Source organism: Gallinula chloropus, assembly GCF_964237585.1.
Source record: "Gallinula chloropus genome assembly, chromosome: 9".
In the NCBI taxonomy this organism is placed as follows: domain Eukaryota; kingdom Metazoa; phylum Chordata; class Aves; order Gruiformes; family Rallidae; genus Gallinula; species Gallinula chloropus.
In genome coordinates, this window is record NC_140094.1 from 22,757,251 (window position 1) to 22,779,278 (window position 22,028).

The following is a 22,028-nucleotide window of genomic DNA, read 5'->3' on the forward strand; positions in this document are numbered from 1 at the left end:
AAAAAAAGAGCATATAAAAGAACTTTAAAATATTTTCTGTCTTAAACTGAAAATGTCTTCATGATTAAACTCATGTCTGAAATACTTGATGTAACGTAGATAATAAAATTATGTCCCCCCTCTCCCAATTCATGAAACGACATTAAATTGAAAGACTGACAAATGGATCAATGCTCTGATAGTATAATCTGGCAGTTAGTAGACCAGCCAAACAGCTTAAACGGAATGAATGGGATTTATTTTTAGGAATATATAGACATAAACACCTCAAGACATTGATTTGAATGATAAAGACACTTTTCTCTCCGATGCCAACAGATGACTCCACAAAATACTTGTGCCTCTCTTCTATTCAGCTATCGTTTTCCATTTGTTCTAAGGTTTTTGTCCTGTAAAACATTTCAGGCTTCCATTTGTACACAGTATATTTAATAAAACTAAGTTAAAATAATGTTAAAGGTTTTGGTAAATAATTTGAAAGGCTCATGAAAAGTGCACAACAGGATACTATTTCAATGTGACCTGTCTGATAAGATCAGTTTGTTTAGTCAGCTTTTAAGCCAGTGTTCTGTTTTCCTATCACCCATCCTGTTTTAGATGGGTGTGTCTGCAGCTCCATCAGTTTAGTCTGGAAAAACTTAGATATTCTGCTAGGCTTTCTATGATTGTGATTTCCAGGTGTGATTGGAGTATAGCTACTTTGTTGTGGTTTTTTTTAATGAAAAAAATATCCATAGGTGTTTTCTTGTGGAAGATCTTTGAAGTGAAGTCTTAATAATGTGTTTTGAGATCCTTACTTTGATATTATGGCCATTACAAGTTACTTTAACCGACTGTGTTTATACTGGAACTTCCCATGAAGACTTAAAAAAATAGCTTTTTATTTGCATGGAAGAAAGACTAAACAGTGTCTCAAAATGAATGCCTTAACTATACAATGCAACTATATTACTACAGTGGATGACCTATCTGCTGTAATTTCCAAACACAGTATTTTGACCTGGAGCATCGTTGTAAGGAATGATAGGCTTGTGTGTAGACACCATGCTCTGCTGGTTGATATGTGGTGCTCCATATTCTCAAGCAATGCCATCTTGCCACACCTCATATGTGGGATAGTATCAAAGCCCTAAAGAAATAAGGGAAGGAACGTTGGACTTCTGGAAACATGAATTTACCTCTTCCTTGCTCAGTAGCTCATGTTTATTTGTTGACCAAATCCCCTAGAATTTCTGAAGTGTTTAATACGTCAGTTATCTCAGAGCCAACATATTATTAACTCAGAATACTGATAGCTGTGATTGTGTATGTGGTGGTGGAGTCTGTGTTTAAATATTTTGTCAGTGTTTATATACACCTAGATGTATATGATCTTTGTTCTGGCATGTATTGTGATAACATATCTGAGTTAGGATTCCTCATAGGCCTTTGTGACAAGCAGAAAGACTAATTTCTCCTAATACAAGCTGTAATAGAGTTGTAGGACAAAAATCAAGTTAATGAGAATCAACGAAGTGGCATTGCAGGGACAGAAAGTTGAAATAAGCATGTTCTGCTTAATTAGCGCATTCATAGACAAAGAAAACATGGGCTCCAGCCAGTGGTTAGATGTTCACTACCAAGAAAAAGACCTAAGTCAGCAGAAAATGTTTTGGTCTTTTAGATACTCTCTTCAGTAATCTCTCTTCTGCTTAAGAGCCCCATCCCTCTTCTCTAATTTTGGTCAGAATCCTCACCTAAAAAAGGAAAATACTGCTGCAGAACTAAGAAGTGACTGAGCTGTGCAGCTGATTTCTGAAGTCATTGATGGAAATTGAAAGGAATACATTAATTTTGTATAAGTTGAAATTTAGAAGAAAAACAAAAGCTTGTTCAGGAAGAATTGATCTTATTCTTTTTGGGGGAAAAAACTTAAATCTGTTGTTTAGAATGCTTTCCACTTGGAAATGTGGTGCTTTGAAATAGCCTAGATTCAGTGATTTTTGTTGGACCATGTTTGATCTGAACTTTAAAACAGCCTTGGGTTCTTTATATTTGCCTTTCTTCTTCCATCCTTTGCCATGCCTGCTCTAGTCTTGATCTAATCAACAGTGAGGGTAAGGGCAGGGTATCCAACCAGTGCTTCCAGCAATCAGGAAGAGGATTTGCAGGTGGAAGTAGGCTTTGCCCTTGGGCAGGCATTTTGGGATTAAGAGATTTGGTGGGTGGGCATGCAGGAACTTCCTGAGGAGGTGCTTTCCCCATTTCTTCTCTTGTGGCGGGATTCAAAGGCAACCTTTGCTTGCTTCTGCAGGGTAATGGAACGCATCTTGCAACTACTATTTTGCATTTTTTTCCAAACTAGTGTGCTTGGCTAGTAAATTAAGAGGCAACAGTTAAGTTTCATTTGTACTTTTTTTGAGCTTTTCATTCCTGGTACAGATGGAATGTGCAGACTTTCCTCTGGACTAGTGAAATGCAGAGCTGAGAAAAGGTAAAACAAATGTTCAAGTGTAGGGGCAATTTTCGGAGCATGATGAAATACGAAGTACCTTTGCCACAGCGTGTTGTACTACATGAAGGCAATTTAATTTCATTGTGACTGTTTATCATAACTGTTTCAAAAGAATAGCGTTTCTTCTGCCCAGACTGTAGGTTTTAGATTATTTTCTTTACTTAAAATCACATTTCAGTCACATTGGGGGTTTCCATGTGAATACATTCTGTTGCCTTGTTGAAGTGTTTGTACCTATGAAATTCTAGAGTTCTGTTCTTGTCAACCATCCACTGGGAGCGATGCACAGCTTCATGAGTAAGTGCAGGATGTGATTCAGAATTTGGTAATGTGTTATGTTGAATATATTTAATTCTTTTATTTATGTTTCCCACTCAAAAAGGAAAAATAGCCGTTTTAACAGCTTGTTCTAAGCTTTCATTTCATGTTAATTCCTTAGGTGACTTGAGTGTTGGATGGAGATTTGTGCAGTCCTGCACTGTGTGACTGGATACATTATCAGAGAGCTCTAAGGCCTTTGATTGCCTTCTAGGATACAAGTTTACTTTATGACAAGGTGGCATCTGGGGTCAAAAATCCAGCTTTCGTTGACATGCAGTTTGCAATACAGTTAATGCAGCATGTAACTGTGCCGGACAAAAGTCTAGGGGCAAATTTCCCAGCACAGTACAGCACAAAAGTCAAATTCAAAACAAATTCTGGTATTTGTGGAGTATTTCTGTCAGACTCATTCATGCTGAACGTCTGGCTTTAAATGTGACAATAGCATATAGTGCATTGTGGAGTTAGATAAATTCAGAATATTTTCTTTTGCTTTAAACACTGGGGATATATTCTATATTCCATAATATATATTTTTGTGTAACTGTGAAAAATGTGCTCACCATATGTTAGCATTTACAATGTGTAATTTGAGAATTTAGTATTTGTGCTCTTCATCCTGCAGCTTAGCAACATACAACGCTGAGGAACAAAAAAATACCAGTAGCTTTAATGGCTTGTTATGAAAATTTAATTGGATTGATTTCCTGTGATTAGCTGTAGATCCTGCAGCCAAAACGTCAAGATACTGCTTTAAATCAGTGAGAGTAGGATCTGTATGAGAAGTTGCATGCTCAAGCTGTTCATTAATGTGTTTTAGAACAACATTTCTGTCTTACCATTTTCTTTTTCAAAAAATTAATCACTGAAAATTGTGCTTAACATATGTGGGTAGAGCAATCTGGGTTTTTTAGCTTTTACTGTATTACTGAACAGGATAGAATTTTGTTAGTGATGTTTTATTTCTTAGTTTTTGTCTGCACTGGATGAACTGTCTTATTGTAAGTTGCTTTTTTCAGTGCTCTAGTTTTAATCAAATTTACATCTGCTTATTATTCAGAAAAGCAGTGATAGCGTCTGTCTCTATAGAAAGATTGCTTACATTCTATTTTTAATTTGTACAGCTGCAATTAGCCTGTGGTTATAGTAACATATAAAGGAAGACTTCTTTTTCCATGAATCATGTTCAGCTGTAATAGGCAAAGCAAAGAAAAGCTAAACAACTGCAGGGTCACCTCCTCATCTCTAGATGAACAACTCAGTCCAGTTTCAGAACTGGGGTTCTTTGTAGTCAGTTGTGTGGAATACGTTTGCTTTTGATTCTCTGTGTATTGAAATGCTAAATATTTTTAACATTCCAGGAAATGGAATGTTTTATTATTATTGTTTTATTCACCTGCCAGCTTTTTCTCATGATATTTCCCTACCACTCAACTTTATTCCTCACTGAATCCTCCTGCTCTTTATCTGGGCATAAGCTGCTATAATTGACTAAAGTTCCTTCCTATAAACATACCAGTGAGGCTTTTTTGGCACTTCACTGCCTTGGTTTCAACTTCTGAACTTCTAATATTTTGGTTTGAAATTTTGTCCGGGTGGTTTTGCCTGCTGATTTAGAAGAAAATGTAAAATTCATTACTACTTGTACTAGAAGTTTCACAGTTGTAATAGGGAAAGCTTAAAATGCAGAATTACACTATTATTCCATCCCTAACCTACCCTTTTTGATGAGAATGTGTGTGCACTCAGCAGGACTTTGTCAAGACACCTTTAATACCTAGACAGAATTTGAGGAACTGATGCAGATGAAAAAAGTCCAGTCTGTACACAGTTGTGTTACTTGATTGTAACATGAGAGTGGCTTCGTGTGTGTGTGTGTGTACACTCCTTTTTAATGTCTGAAGTTCTCTAGTGTTGGAGGACCCATTTTTGATCCTCTGCTATATAAAAGACAGATTTTAATAGGTTTTATCACACTTGAAGTAATGTTGATGCTTTCTAGCAAGACAAACTTAAAAGCCAATTTATGCACATAAGAAGTTCAGGCTGGTGTCTGAAATTGTAAATATTGTTTGGGTGAGGGTGTACTGTGCCAGTGTGGTAAATTTGAATGAACGCAAACCACACTGTTATGACTGTGTATGCTTACATGCATGAGTAAGAATCACAACATAGAACACAAACGTGCAGGATGGTGGGGAGTATGTGCAGGGGATTGGCTGAATGATGCTTTGTTTTTGAGCTTTGCCAACCAAAAAAGGATTTAAAGAAAGCAGATATAGGAGGAACAATATGGTTTTGGAGGCACTGCTGATGTGATTGCATCTGAGGCTGGAAAACACCAGCCCTGCGGCTAGAAGGTGTAATCCCAACTCTTTATCCCTGTACCAGTGTAGCACTGCTGTTTGTGTGTATGAAGCCCAAGAGTGAATGGCGTTTGAGTTCTGATCCCCTCTAAGTATAAACCACCGCACACACAAAAAAGCCAAGTTAGTTTTGCCAGTGTTTATTCAGGTCACAGTATAGCTCTGTGAATTCTTCATCCTGTCTGACAAGTGTCAGACGGCAGTAGGGCAGGGATGAGTGTTCTGGAGCATGAGGACTCAAAGCTGCTATCAATTGCTGTATTGTTGAGAGCAGGAATGCAATGACAGGCTCGTCCTTTTGTGTTGCTCCCCACTGCAAAAACCACAAGTTAGCAAAGATGTTGTCTCACAAACATTTGAAGGAAAAGGTGCACAGCAGGGCAAATTGTTGAAAGCTCTCCAAAACCATATGCCTAATATTAAAATAATTTTGTTTCTTGGTCTGATGCTATGACTTCTTAAATGTCCCTATTCTTTGCAGGAACTTTAAACTGCAAACAATTCTCTTTTAACTATTAAGAGTTTAATTAAAGGGAGGGCTACCGGGCAATACGAAGTTATGGAACATCTTTCAGAATGAATCAATCTTAGACAGGGAATATTCACTGAAAAAATATTTCTCTTTTCAGCCCTATTTCTGTGAAACCTATTCTGTACATGAGACAAAAGTAGACTTGGGATCTGAATTTCATATTAGGAATGTCAAGTGCATCCCATCATGAACTAGTGGCTATCTTTCTTTGAATAGGGACAACGTGAATAAGGGGATAAATGATCTTGCACCAGATATCTTTGTCTGAAGTCCATTTTCCTCATTATAAAACCTTCCTAGGTGCTGAAGGCTATGTTGATTTGCTGTATGCCTGGTACTAGTATAGCAGGTGTGCTGTAGCATCCTGACCACTGAATTTGACACAGCTCTAAATTCAAAGTGTAAGTTTCAAACTACCTCCGTAGCATGTATCAAACAGTTGGCACCATTTCCAGAGAGGTTCAGGGGCAAGACCTCCCCAGTGGCATTTAGTCCTTTGTATTTTCCACTGATTTGAAGAGCTCATCATAAACCATGTAGTTGGTTTTTGCTTGGATCTTTCACTGTTTGAAACAGAGTATTAAAAGCCCGCAGGAATTGAGTAAGACGGCTGTCTCAAATTGTTAAAGTGGCTTTGTGAATTAAACTGTATGCTAATTAGAAATAAGCAGCACAGCTCTTATAAAGGTCCTCAAACTATAGTTTTTTCTTTATTTCTTTTACAGTGTCTGTGGCTTAGCGTATGACCCTGACTCTCTGTGAGTTGCCGTAGACAGTTATTTCCAGTGCTGCCTTTGAGTATATGGGAAATGGTGTAATTTACACATCCAGATTATTTCCAAAGCCTTTTTACAAATAATACTGGCTAGAGGACAATCTGGAGTCTCAGAAATTGAAGCCTACTGAGATAGCACCCTACCCTGAGCATGCCGTTGTCACTCACTGTATATGGCAGGTGTTTATTCATCCGCATCTCACCTGCTAAAGTTTATAATCTTTTTCCAATGGACTCTTATTGCTGCTTTTCCAACTGCTGTTCTGGTCACCAGCATGTAAGAAGAGAGTACGAGATAAGCCTGATGGATGACAAAAAAAAACCCCTTGTATGTATTTAAATATATTAAAATTATAGGAATGATTTAAACATTCTTCAGGGTCTTAGCAGTAAGAAAATACTCCATTGAAATGATTCTGTGTATAAGGCCATGCAAGGTAATTTACAAAAACGTTGCTATCCATATTTTTTCCAAGAAATTGGCGACATGCTAGGGAGAATTTGAATTAACATGCATATTTGCAGTAGGATTTGATTTTGTGGATTTGTGTCTGGAAAAATTTATTTTATTTTTTTTAATGGAATAGAGCGAGTAATGTGGTGATTTGGCTCTCACCATCCAGCCACTCTGTTTCCATCATCACTTGGAGGCATGCAGTACTGATTTAGTATGCCTGAACGGTACATTAAATCTTTTGTTCTCTACATGAATGCCCATGGAAGTGTATTTTTAAACTTGTAGTTCAAGGAACTCACATTTGATACTAATTATTTTTCTCAATAGTAGTCTGGATTGTGTTGCAACTAGTAAGCTGGAGAATTAAAGTATTGTATCCCATTGTTAGCCCTTTAAATAACCTGCAAAATGGGTATAAAGAAAGTGTAGACATAGCCAACTAATAAAACTTAAAGCAGTGACAGTTTATATTGACAGGCTAGGTAGAAACATGTATGGAATTAAATTTTCAATTTAAAAACTCTTTGTTGGAAGGAAGAAGTATACAAGCAGTGGTACTTTTTTTTGGTTTTGGTGGGGTCGTTTACATTTCTTTTTGTTTAAATAAGGAAGTCAGAGTCAGCATAATGATTATTTTCATTGAGGTGAATGGTGATGTTTTAAAACCACTTGTAGATAATTAATTTACTTTTTAAGAATGATCAGGGTTCAGGACTCTGCAAAAGATGCTTTAATGCATGTCTTTGAAGAATAGAATGCATAATCCTTTTTAAAATGTTAAAAAGTTGAATGTTTATTGTATTCAAGACAAACTGAACAAAGGAACAAACCTATTCCAAAGAAAAAAATGTATAGATTACTTGCATCTCTTATTTCTTCCACTTTTTCTTCATGCTGTATTCTCTTTTCTCAAGTATATGTCATGGTTTCTTTTGACATTATTTCTCCATGTCTACATAAGTATGTCACATTTGTGATCATGATTGCTTCATACACTTTTCTGACTGTTTTCTATTATTTTTTGTCTTTTGCCATCGGGTATGAACTGATGTTTATTTACAGGAGTTAGTCTGGTTTCCTCTACTATTGAAGAATTTTTTTTTTTCTCCCAGAGAGAGGCATAAAGGGTGTAGCACTCTTCTTTGGTATTGTATCTCTTTCTGTATTTTGCCTGGCTTTATAGCTTAGATTAGCCAGTGGAAGATATTCTGCTTCAGGGGGTTCTGTGCAGAGATTTTAATTTTGCATTTAGTAGTCATTACTGTCACAATAAATGTAAATATAATTTTTGGGAAGTGTATTTCTGTTGACTTATACTTTCTCTGACTTGCTGGTTTGTTGATTTTTTACGTTCCACAGATTAAATTTGACAGTGATGGTGTCTGTGTTTGCTGTGAAATGCAGCATCAAACATCAGGCTGCAGTAACTTGGGGGAAACACTGAAACTGAACCCTCTGCAGGAGTGCAACACTGTAAGGCTGACCCTAAAGGTATGTCATGAGAAGGATTAACAGTTTATTTTAGTTTTCAGTAGGGAGTACTTAGCAAGTCAGAAGTGTGTGATGAAAAGAGGAGGCACTGGTGTTCTCTGTGTTCATACACTCTTACATGCAGAAAAAAAAAAAAAAAAGAGAAGTTATCTTTACCAGAATTCAGTACTTCTGTGCATGGAAATGATCATGTAAAAAAAATTAATCTGTATTTGTATAGGTAACTGTTTTGATAGAGGTTATTTAAGAAACAGAAGTTACAGTATGTTATGACTGATGGAAAGTATTGGAACAAGTATCTTGGTATCTTTCATGTTGTTCAAGAAAACTAAAATCCAAGGTGGTGGTCGGTGGTGTTTAGTCATGTGGTAGTCAGCAAAGATACACAGTTAGCACAATGATGAAGCGTTTCACGAGGTACTGCTCTGGTATTTCAGATGGAAAGTAATTTGGAAGAGAATAGAATGTGCTCTTTTGGGATAATGTTGGAAAAATGCTTATAGACTGCTCTGCCGTATTATAAGAGGTTTAAATTGTGTAGCATTTGGTGTTACAGCTACCCAGATGAAAAATTAAGACTGAATATTTGAGCAAGCTATATCCTAATTGCCCACACCATTGCTTCACTTCATTGTCACCAAACTACCTAGACGTGGCGTTCCGCTGGGCTGGAAGACAGTGAAGATCGCATGAAAGACTTGGTCAGAGAGGCCAAACCTGAGAGAAACAGAGCGCGATGCATTTTAAGTTTTGTTTAGTAATCAACTAACTGCATCTGTAACTTTCAATTTCAAAGTATATATTTTAATAAAGTTCATGTACTATAATGGAGTAAAGTAGTGGAATTCAGTGTGATAAGGATCTTAGGGATTTAGACTGTATTGTGAGGCCTGAACATGCTAAAATATATTGATATTTGAAGATGTCTCTTAAAGTTCAGAACCAGTAGAAATCCTCCAAAATGTATTTAAAAAATATCTAAATATTTTTCAGCTTTGTTTAAAAATAATAAATAAAATAATAATAATAAAAAACAAACCGAAGGAAAAGAACTACTTGATGTGGAAATTAAAACAAATGTATATGGCCCCAAAATTATGAGCTATCTGTCAGGTTTTAAGAGGAATATAATGGAGACTATGGGAGCAGCAATTTGTAAGTAGAAAAGAAGCATAACTTCAGACTGCTGGTCAAAAAATGGCAACTAGCTGCTATTCAGAGTGCAAAAGTCAAGACACTATTCAGTGGTGCAGTTTCAGGGAACTGTGTTACAAGAAGGTAATGCAGGAAAACTATTTTTTCAGACGTTCTTCAAAGTGTGACAGATGCAAAAACATGAACCTGTCTTACAGAAAAAGCTGACTTGCTGATCCTATAAAAATAAAGATTGAGGGAGCATATGGTTGCTTGCTGTAAATATGTCAGTAGAGTAAACTTTAATGAGAGAGAAAAGAACTGTTTATCTCTGACGACATTGTCAGAATATGAAATGAGAAGTGGCATATGCTGGAAATCAGGGTAAGGTTTCTAATCAATACAGCAATCCGAATAGAAGCACAAGATATACTTTCTCTTAAAATATATCATATATCAGTCATTTATAAAAGTAATTGGTGACTACCTGCTTTCACTAGCAAAATACTGATTGAAACACAGGAGTTCCTATGAGTATAGTCTGAGCAAAGCTTTGATTATGTTCAGAATTTTTCATTTAAGGGAATGTAATTAGGAAAATAACTTCTTCAGAAAGTTTCTAAAATCTTTTCCTGTTTTAATTCTACATTTGTTTTCTATGTAGCTTTTTAAAGCACTGTATTCCTGGCTGTAAATTTAAAAACAGCATCCTACTAAGTTGGTAAAAAGAAAAAATTATGGCTCATTAGATAGACAACTGACAGTGATAAGGCTCACCTCTTGAATTGCAATTAACTACAATGTGATTTCTAAGAGAACAGATGTTTTAATACTAAAAGCCTGATTGGGCTCATTGTTTAGGGAGCAGGAGGAAGAGAAAGGATAGGGTACCCATTAAGATTATATCCCTTTATGTATTACACTGTGTAGGTTTCACACTCCTCTTTCCTGAGGGTGGGGTAAAAATCTCATGTTTCCACTAAATCATCTATGCTTTTTTGGTGGTAACATCTATGGGAGCTGCATTGTGAACAGAACAACTGGGCACGTATCTCCTGTTTGATCTTGTTCTCAAACAGTCAAACAGCACAAGGGAAAAACTAAAAGTAGCTACCAGTCTTGTGTATGTGAAATTGTGCTGGGATCATGCCTGGCGTGATACTGAGTGGAATTTTTAATAGCTGCACTGAAAAATTTCTCTTCTTTTTTTTTTTTTTTTTGTCATCTCTGCTCTGAATTATCTCTTTATGCTTCTGTTTCTTCCTTCCAAACTCTGAATGAACTACCCAAATAGTTAAATAGGGACACAAGAGTTATCACTGCAGTATCTGATCACATGGATATACATATATAGATGTGAGTATTGATTGCAAAAGCTGGCTGAATATCTGATCTATGAGATAAGTGCGGATTCCTGCGATTATTTGAATAATGAAATTTCAGCACAAAATTATGTTACAGTAAAATGGACAAAAAATACTCTGCCATTTCACTGTTGTAAGGATTGGGGACTCAACCCATTTCAAGGACAGTGAATTGGTGGGTTTAGAGTTTTAGTTATATTGCAGTCTTGTCTATGCATCTCCAGTAACATAGCAGAGTTGCATGATGTGACAAACTACCATTGCATTCTGCAGGCATGCAGATCTGATCCATCTGTCCAGTTTTACAATGGAGAATTTTTTCTGGTTACTGTTTTTCTCAACAGGTTTCTGCAGTAATAGCTCATAAACTGCCTCTGAAAATAAGGCTCCTTGCTTTCCTCTGGATACTCGGGGTCAATATTCTGTGCTGCTAAAGAGCATTGGTGTCTCAGTGTCTTGATTTTAACAACAGTGGTCCTGGAACAAATCTATGTTACAGTTAAGAGTTTACTTGACTTAATTTAAGCCAAATGAAGGTAAAAGCAAATCCCACCTATTTACCTACTATTAAGAAAAATTAGAAAAGTTTATTAAGAATCAGATGTACAGAAATGAGGTGATGATCACAGGTGTAATGGACTTGTGGTGCAGTTTCATTAGCATCAAATTATTTTGCTTTTCCACAGAGCTCCCATTAGAAGGGGCAGTTCTTTACCTGTCTGTTTCCACTGAGTTTGTTAGTTTGGATTTAGCAGTCATGTCATCACAGAATGAAGCTGTTCCATGAACAGAATGTGGCCCAAAACCTCACAGCATCTGCACTGGGCTTTTTTTCTAAACATCCTGGCACTGGGTATCTATGCTTTCTTCTGTCACGCAGATTCCTCTTTGGGATTACTGACATTCCAACCCTTCACCTTCTTTGTAAAGTGAAGTGCTGTAGCCAGGATGCCAAAAGGAGCACCTGTTTGTCTGTTCGTTCCTTCTGAGTCATCTCTTTTGATTGCAAGTTCACTCTTCGTTTCAATTCAGCTGGTATGAAACTAGGCTTGGTGTTGCCCAGTCAATATGCTGAACTTGATAGCCCTTATAAACAATACCAGAAGATTGTCTGTATCAAGATGAATACTTCAGAGACACACATTTGCAAGGCTAATGTGAGTGCCTCACTCTTCCCAATTGACCGTTAGGTCCAGTTTCGTCAATGTGAATTATAAAATGATAACGGATTCAGGCAAACTGTGTTTTAAGGAGATTTTGTGTTTATAATCAAAGGTATATGATGGTTTTACAAATGTAGGAGGGGATACTGTTACACAAGGAGATTTGCTTTGGGACATTCCTTTTAATATTTAATGATTTTTGAAAAATTAAATTTTACAAAATGAAAAAATAGAAATCATTTGTCTTCTGCTAGTTAAATGTTACATCGAGTTAATGAACTTAGGAACGTAACGAAAAGGAAAAAATAACATTCTTACAGTAAAAAGATAACTTTTTTACTTACAGTAAATTTCCTCAAAGAAAATTATGAGCTGAAGTGTGAATCTATGGCAAGATGTTTTGTTTTATTGATATATAGACTGCCTTACCTTACAATTAATGGAATCTTACAGGACTTGGTTTAAAAACAGTCAAAGAAATCTCATGGGTAAAATGTAAAAAGCTTATTTAAATATTTGAAAAACACTCACTTGAGAGAAATTGCTTGCCAGAACCAATAGATCTTTTGCAAATAACACTCTGATGTTGCCTTATCTTGTGCGTGGAAGCAACTGGCTGTCTTTCCACTTTCTGAGAAGGACTTCAGTGCAACTCTCTTCACTCTTACCTTCTGTCCAAACATAGAGGAGGGATTCTACTGCACAAAGTAGAAGCTTATGGCCAAAAATGCCTAGATTTGTAGACTCCTAAGGGAACTGTAAAACAGGACAGAAGCACAAAGCTGTGAGGAGAAGGCTGGAATTAACTAAGAAGCTCCTCTGGAAAAGTTCTTAGAGGCTCACAAGTTGGTGAAGGTTTAAATGCTTTCTGTTACATAAGAGACAGTCACTTTAGCTAGGATGTTATCAGCAGTGCATTACTTCCTTGACTCTCAGTCATCTGATGTTGCTATGCAAGCTGGCTTTTACTCAGGTAAAACGAGAAAAAATGTGAAAGGGTCGATCTTTTTTGTGTATGTGTGCAAACAGACATGCAAAGACCTAGCTATAAAATCATACCATCTGTGGATTATATTGCTGATTATACCTTAGGTAACATCCTAAGTCTTTTCGGAGATGAGACCAGTACAAAGGAGATGCCTTTTTTTGAACAGTTACTTCTGAATGGGTGTGAAATGCTGACATAGTAATCTGCACTGATTGTGTTGGTTTATAGATGAAATTTTAAGGAACCAAGTGTTTCTTGTAACGTTAATTAAAATACAAGGACTGAATTTTCCTGATAGCTTTTATCAGTGATAATCATTGCTTCTTTCTAAAACTTGGAATAAACTGAATTTTGACATGCAGTCAGCTAATCTTAAGGTTCAGGTACAATATAAACAGAATCACGGAATCATAGGGGTTGGAAGGGACCTCAAGCGATCATCAGGTCCAACCCCTCAGCCAAAGCATAGCAAATATATTCTTCAGGTTACTCTTTCCATTCATTAGTTGGTAAACTGGGCATCATTATTTGAGATTCATGTAACTTGGGGTTCTTGCAGTCTTCTGTGTGAAACTTTCCTCTTCTCTCTTTGAATGGAAAAATGTATTAATGAGTTTCTAATTACCAAGCCTATTGTGTGCTTATTTTTCTTCTATTCAGAAGAACATACGTTCACTTGCAAAACAGAGGAAGATGACTTCTGATGCGTTTGTTAGTGAGGGCAGACTTACCTCAGATTCTGTGTGTGATGAAATGCAAAATATTTAACTTTGCTAAATTACTTACCTAAAAGACTTCCTAATCTTCTTAAAACTGGATAAAGCTCAGTGCAGAGTAAGTAGCTTTGTATCAGATTTTAAATCTTGGCATTGTTTACTTAACAGGTAACTTTAAATTCTTGATGCTTGGAGTGTATTTACCATACTAGATACCACGAGCAATAGCGTGGTTCAGGGTGGGCTTTGTAGTCGAAATAGTTGCCCTACACATATTCAAAAGTTTGAAGTAACAGTTGTGTAGCAGACAGCGAACACTTAGACTTTTCGTTCCTCGTGAATGTTTTTGTTCCTAGCTTAGGCTATGAGTGAATACGGTTGTGAACGTCTCTCCTGGCTGAAAAGCTGCCTCTGTGAACAAATGGAGTCTGTTTATTAAATGTGTCCAGTTATTGTATAGAACCCCATAGTCTTTCAGGAGTCTATAACTAATGTATCTGCAGCGCTTAATGTAGACACCCGAGTTGGTGACAGATGGGCAGACTCACATCCAAGGAGAGAAGACAACCTTTTTATTTTTCTACAGTAGCAGCAGTGCACTGCCTCCTTAAAAACAGAGTATTTTAGATCCCTGTAAAACAGTGTACCGAGTTTTACTTTCATACGGTAAAGTTATTTTATGAAGCATTGGCCATTTATCCACTTAGAGCTCAATGTGAGTTTGAGACCCGTATGGTTCAAAACTGATTCTTTATAAGCACAGAGAGTTGTCCTAGTATTAGAGCAGCAATCTTTTCTGATGTTTTTCAGGTCTATTCAGTTAGAATTGAAGTTGTAGTTTGGGTTAAAATGATTGTTGCCCTTGAATTCCTGAATAAAAGAGGTACACAGACACTAATTTCATGGGTGAAAAAGCTTTACTGCTCATTAGCTCTTTTCAGGTTACAGTAGTATAGGAAATGAAGCACCATAATTGAAGTCAATCAAGAAGAAAAGAAATCATCATAGAATTGCAGAAGTGAAACTGGTTTAGCCCCTTGATCAGTGTTTAGATCCCTGTGTTCAGGACTACTGATTAGAGAGTGTTCTTTTTACACATCACGATCTTATTTTACTCGTTTTGTTGTATATTGACTAAGCCCTTAAAAGTGCAAAGCACTTAGGAGCCTCAAAGAGTATGAAACTTTTATTTCCATGGGAAAACAATCTATTGAGCTAGCAAAATGAATGTATTGTGAAGAAAGTTGCCAGTTCAGTGTTGTTCCAGGGGTAAGAAATAAGGTTTGTGCTATGTAACTTATTTTTTTGATAGTAAGAACATAAGTAACACATTTCTCAAGAATAAATATTTGTGAATATTTATAAATATGTAAATAAATGTGAAGACACAGATGAAGGGACAAGAAGCATTGATCTGTAGTTCATTTCCCTTTAGAGCTGAATATTTTTACGGTTTCTCAATTCTGTGTAAGCAGCACAGCTGGATAATTTTCTATACAATTGTTTCACAGGAAGAATGAATGTTTTATAGGTATAGTGCTTCATCTGTGTGGTACATGTCTGCATCGAATGTTAAATTCCATGGTTGATATTCATGTGTATAACTGAATATGAGCAGTATGAGCTGGGGAGCTGCTTTGGCAGGGGGGTTGGACCCGATGATCGCTCGAGGTCCCTTCCAATCCCTGTGATTCTCTGATTCTGTGAACTGACAGTACAGTTCATTGCTATGATACAAAGAGGCAAGGGAGTGATTCAATAGTTAGCAAAGTTGGCACTTGAGATGATGTCCAGAGAGCCTTGTTTTATTTTAGCTTACTTGATTTTTAATCTGTATTTAGTGAGTATGTAAAAGGAATTAGAGAGCTCCTTCAATAGTTTGGTAAAAGGAGACAAATTAAACAAGGCCATTGGTGGGTTTTCCCAAGTAATAATTATCCTGAAGCATATAATTTTATCAGGCTTATGCTGAAGTCCTTTGGTGTGATCATTTCAAGCCCTTACAAAACAGTAGTTTGTAGTAGGTGGTTACATATTGGGATGAAGTTTCAGATAAGTTTTCTGGGGTTTGAGTTGGTGCTTAATGCATTTGGTGAATAAAGTGTGTGCAGACAAGAGGAAACACTCTCGTTCCAAAGGTTGCTACTATTGGATAGCTGTGAGCTTGGAGATACTGTATATATAGAAGCAGAGATCTTTAGGAATGCACCTTATTGGCTGGTTTTGTATGGAAGCTGTTAAGTCATGTAGTACTTCCCCTCTGGACCTAACATTTCATTGAGTTTTTGCTGTTAATGTTGAATGTATGCAGTATTGTATGTGTTACAGCTAGATTCCAGCTGTGGTTGGCCAATACGGCTTTTGTACAGCTGATTCTGGAAGGAAACTGGTGGTAGAGAGAAATTAAGTGACAAGATTTTTTCCTAAGACCATAGAATCATAGAATGGGTTGGGTTGGAAGGGTCTTTTAAAGGTCATCTAGTCCACCTATCTGGGCAACCCTTTTCCAGTTTCACCACTCTCATAGTGTAAAACTTCTTCCTACTGTCTAATCTAAACCTACTCTGCTCTAGTTTTATAAAGATAAAGGAGCTCTATGGGTATGGCTCCCAATTAGAGCAAATTGGTAGTATTCCAGTTTGGCTTTATATTTGCTGTGATCGAAGGTGGAGATTACATTTTGAAGGGCAAAATTTCTGAAGGGTAAATGCACTTGCAGTGAGGTTCCTTTAGTTATAAAGGACCCAGTTCTGCCACCTCTTCCATCACTAATAGGGGACTCATGCCATTGTCATTTTTCGGTTTAGATTCCATCTCATTCCAGACAGTTTCTTTGCTTCTGTCAGGTAATTGCATGTGCTAACAGCTCTTCTCAATTGCTTTGTTAAATGACTGTTTCTACAGTTATCAAAGAGATAAATCAATCACCAATTTTTTCTTTATTCCAGTTTAATACTGACTGCCTTATCCCCCAGCAGCTTGGTGGAAAACAACAAAAATGTGTTTTTAAAACAAACTGGTTTTTAGTATATTACTGCATGCTTTCTTTCCTATAATATTCTCATTGAATTATATCACAACACTATCTTTTTGGAATACAAAATATGAAAAAAATTTATTCAGATTTTAAAAACGCTTCTGTTTCACAGTGCAGCTATTCTTTGTTTTGTAGGCTTTGGGGCATAGTCTTAGGCTTACAGAGCGTGCATTTTTATGTAGTCGCTTTTCAGAAGAGTGGTTGTGTCTTCCGAAGACTCTGAAACGAAAACTGATAGCATACTGAGTGTGATTTGCTTTTATTTAATTTTTAGTAATTTATCTTAAATATTGACTGCTGGTAATCCTAATTTTGATAAAATTTGAGAAATTATCACTTCTGCCAGTGTCTCTTGCCTTGCCTTCAGTCCCAAATCACCAACCACAAACAAACCCTGCCATTTGCTGATCTTGGCAGACAATTGCAAACTGGTGATGGAGAGGAATATGGGAAGGAGGTAAATATGTGGGGACAGAGTTTCAAGGGTTGAGTAGTACACCTAAAGGTGACCAAAGGGAAGGGGGGGGCTCAGGCACTGGGGTTTACTGAGTTATCGTTTTGCTGGAGAGAGACTGTCACTGTGTTCTTAAGTCTTGACTAACTGTTGTCAGCGCTTGTTAGAACACAGCAGTGCAGACCCTGACTTCTGTCTGCTGAGATGTTTAGGGCTTCCAGGCAGAACTTCAGGATTTTTAAATTGAACTTTAAACAACCTGTTCTCAGAGTCTTTTTGCCTTTATAAGCAGTGGCCTAATTTTGGCAGCAGGTATCTCATTTGTGTGCCATCAACAAAAAGTAGTATTCAGAAACGGCACCCGAGGGTGACTGCTCAGTATGGGACCGTTGCTGGCTCACGTTCTCATAGTTCTGGAAACATGCAAAAAGGAAAAGAAACAGGCACATACTTTTAGCTATACATACTCTGTTTGTGTAGCCAGCAGTGCTTGCTTGTGTATCTGAAAGCACCGGGAAACCTAACTTCTGAATGATTTTGATGTGTGCAGGCAGCAGCGTATTTTCTGTAGCTGAGCTGCTTCGAGAGGTGTGGAGTTTATGCAGTTATGGCATCAGGAGAACAATGCTGATCTTGGTTAAAGGTAGAACCTGTTAAAACCTTTCTCACTGCCAGTTTGGAAAATTCATATTTTCTACAAAGTGCAGCCAACACATCCCATAAGGCTGTCTTCCAGCCTAACAAGTAGGCGTAAACCCAAAGGGGAGGTATTTCTGCTTAATTAGACTTCGTGCCTGTAAACAAGAGAGAGGAGACAAGGAATATCGTTTTCTGTTCAGCTGCCCCTAAAATAAATAGTTCGGGGATATATTGCTGTACATTTGGTCTCAGAGTTCCAGCTTTATTTTTTGACAAAATTAAAAATTAAATTAAATACATGTAGTGTCCAAATAGTTTGGTTTTTTTTTTTTTTTTTGCAGAAACACTTCTTCTAGCTTTGTTACAGACCTTAGTGCTTTCAAACTGAGGAAATGTTCAATTTAATTTTGAACTAATGTTTGAAAGATTAGCTTCTTTTTATTATATAAGCTGAAAATAAACTGTTCTAAACTCAACATTTTGTTATTATTAGTTAATATTTGACTTTCAGGTATTATGCTGAAGAAAGTGCACGCGTAAAACTTGCTTCTGAGAGCTGGTTGATAAATATTTAAGAACATCTACCAGAGGAGTGTGCAACCCCTCAACAGGACCTGAATAGGTTCATTTAGTCCCCTTAGTACAGTTATAAAGCTCATACAGTGATTTTTGCCTCTGTTGATGTCAGAGTTCTATCACTAATGTTTCATAGGATTCTCTACTTACACCATGTTTGATCTCAGAAATGGTACCATGATTTGTTGCTTCCCTAAGAGACAGCACTTTGTGCTCTGTTGTCCAAATGATTCTTTCATTTATAAAATTTGTTTCTCTAAATACCTCAATGACTCCTCCACAGTTAAAGGATCAGCCTGTTTTCTTTGTTTACGGCATGTTTCATATGAATTTGTCTAAAAGGAGATGAAAAGCCAGTCAACAACATTTAACCTCCTTTTCTTGGCAGTTTCTGCTTCTTAGTTTGAATTATGTGAGATGAGGGCTATACCTGACACGACTTGCAATTTCGGCTTTGCAGACTCAGTTTCATAAACTGAATTTAGTAGTTACTTGAGTTTGCTGCCAGCTGCGTTCTTAGGGCTCAATATATCTGAAAACAATCTTGTTTATAATGCTGTCTCTCTAAGAAGCGTTGACATGAAATGACTATTTGACAAAGAGCTAAATCCGAATGTCCACATCTTGTATTTCACATGCAGACACATTTTTGTGCCATTTATCTAATACAGCTTTCAACATCTTCTGGGTTAAGAGGTTGGTCCTCCAGAGCCTTTGTAAGATTGAAAAATGGCATTCATTTTGATCTTACACTCAGCCTTCATTCTCCAATCTCTATCTGAGCCTTTCTGGAAGATCAGAAATTTTGTGTGACAAGCACTGTCTCCTCCTGAGTCAGTTTTGAACTCTCAAAGATTCTGCAGGATAAAAAAGGTGGATGTGACTTGCTTAGAGGAAGTATGGAAGGGTTTCAGTGAGAAGGCACTCACAGTGTGGAGATGGGGTAAACTCCCAACAGCTATAAAAGCAAAGTTTAGGTTTTGTATACTTTTGCTTTGCCATTATAAGGCTTTTATTGCAAAGTAGTGTTTTAGTTGTGCTAATGAAGGCAGAACTTTGAGGTGCAGTAGCACAGAAGCAATATCAAGAAAGTAATGATGAAAACAGCTTAACTCAGTAAAAGAAGAAACAGTAGAAGTTCTCTCCTTAAGGCACATGGATGGTATTGTGAAGAAAATTTGAGAATGCCCAGGTATCCTTCCTGGGATCACAACGTAAGTCACAGGTGTCTTATTAGGGAGGCAAAATATGATAAACAGTTATATAGGTAATGACGCAATTAATTTTGTAATTATTTAGCTGTAATAAAAACTGGAATGCTACATACATGAAATCTTGCTTGTTTCATAAATCAGTATTCAAATTCAGCTTTTGAGATTTACCAAGAGCCCCACTTGGGGAAATAACCGGCCACAGAGAAAGAGCTCACAGTGCCATCTGGCTCCTGTGGGAATGTGTCTGAATTGATCTAGGCTTACTTCCAGGTAATTCTGACAGCTGCTTCCACTCTTGAAGGGATTTATGTCCTCTGCGATTAGTGAGCTAAGGTGTAGCAAGAAAATTGTGTACATAACCTGCAGAGGAATAATTTTTACATGGTATGTTATACCTATGAGAGCATTCATTATCAGATAAGCACGCTGTCGAATCAGATTTTGGTTTTTAAAAGGCAAAAATACCCAGACAAAGACTGTGTAAGAAAAAATTGGTTCTGGTATTTGTGAAGAGCAGAGATTCATATTTCACACCACTACATATTCCTGGTTTGTGTTTTCTGATTAGTGTAGTTCTTGCAGATAATGACCAAAAATCTATCACTAAAGCTCCTTGTGTTTTGTATTTACTATAGATTCCCTACTCCTTTAGTCCCATATAAATGTAGCTGGCTTGGCCAGGTGCTACAGAGATTAAGACTGTCCCTGTTGTGGTTAATACTTTTTCACAAACATTTCCTAAGGGAGCATCTTAATTGCCACTGTGTTCCAGCTGGAACCTGCCTGAGCACCTACACTGTCTTTCTGGTAGCATGTGTGGCCATGGAGGAGTTGAGATTTTCAAAGCCTGGTTTTGCTCACTTGCTAGAACTCGATTATCTTTAAGGTCCCTTGCAACCTTAGCCATTCTATGATTCTATAATTACCTAGTTCTATAGGGCACAGAAAAGTTCTGTAGTCACTGAAAAGTGGCAGATTGCCTTATGCTGATTTAGTGTGTGTTTGGGGTGGAGGGAAAGGGCTGGTCGTTAGTTCGTGGGTTGATTCCTGTTTGAATTAAAACAGATTAGAAAAAAAAAAAAAAACAAACCCACCAAAAACCCCCAAACAAATAAAGAAGTAGCCTTGCTTTAAGAAATACCTGGTGATGGAGAGGATACCTCAATCATTGCTCAGTTATTACCTTCACTGTTAAAGGTTTAAACATAACATCTTTTTCAAATTTGTTTAACTTTGCTGTCTTGTTATGGTTTTAGCTGATAAATATCTGCACTTTAATGAACTGCATGAAATACATAAAAATTCTGCATCACTGCATTTGAAAAATTCCAACTGTCTCTGCACCTTCAAAAGGACTGCAGTGGGAACAATACTGTAACTGTTGTGGCCCGGACAAGGAGTCGGTAGAAAAAGGGCCATTGTTACTGTGGCAGTAATCCCTGCCCTACATAGCCAACATCATGCTGAATAGCAGACTGAGTTCAGCCCCTACTGGGGCAAAGAAGTGGTGATCACTGTGAGTGTTCAGTCTGGGACACGGCTGCAGCTTCAGGGTACTTGCAGAGTCAACTTTATTGTTTCACAGTAGTTACCAGTGAATAAAAATGAAAGCAATTGGTTTGACACTGTCTGGAGAGGTTTTCTGGAATTACTCGTAGAGAAAGAAAAAAGTAGCTAAGCATGTAAAACACTGCTTTATTTTACTTTGTGTTTTGGAGCGTGAGAGGAAGGAATTGGGGGAAAAAAAATCTTTTTTTCCCTATCTGTCTATGTAGCATGAAATGGATTTGATATCTCTCTTGGGTTTTATAAATGTAAGTCTAATTGAGGTTTTGGTATTGGCTTTTCTCCAATAAAAATAATTTTGTATTTATAATGTTGGTGTTGTCCTTAGCTCATAGCAGGGTGAGGAGGGTAGTAGTTCTGCAGGAGAGGATCTGGGGTTGCATTGGATGAAAGATAAATCAGCACTGTACTGTTACAACAGTCATCAGTCGTCACCGCAGAATGCACAAGGTTGAGTATAGCTTGTAAAAACAAAGCAAGTAATGCATTGATTTTTATAGTATAGAAGTTATTTTATGCACTGACAGTAACTGTGAAAAAGCTCTTTGAAACATAGATCCTACAGAATGTTCTTTACACTGTTTTTACTCGTGCTGCATTAACAATTTTGATTTTCTTTTTCATCTGTTCGCTGTGATGCTTCTTATCAAATACTTTTACTGGCTGTTCAGAATACTAACTAAGCCACCTAATTGTCACGAGTACAACAGCTATGCAGTTGCTGTAGCAGGACTGTAGTAG

The 22,028-nt window shown here is 37.1% G+C and overlaps 1 protein-coding gene across 1 annotated transcript in view; it reads left to right on the forward strand.

The window, feature by feature from the left end:
* The window catches only part of ENTREP2 (endosomal transmembrane epsin interactor 2), a 60,891-nt gene that overhangs the window by 13,957 nt on the left and 24,906 nt on the right, over window positions 1-22,028 (forward strand). Inside the window, exon 3 of the mRNA XM_084268017.1 lies at window positions 8,305-8,436. Coding sequence (XP_084124143.1) covers window positions 8,305-8,436 — 132 coding nt within the window. The remainder of the gene's footprint in view (window positions 1-8,304; window positions 8,437-22,028) is intronic.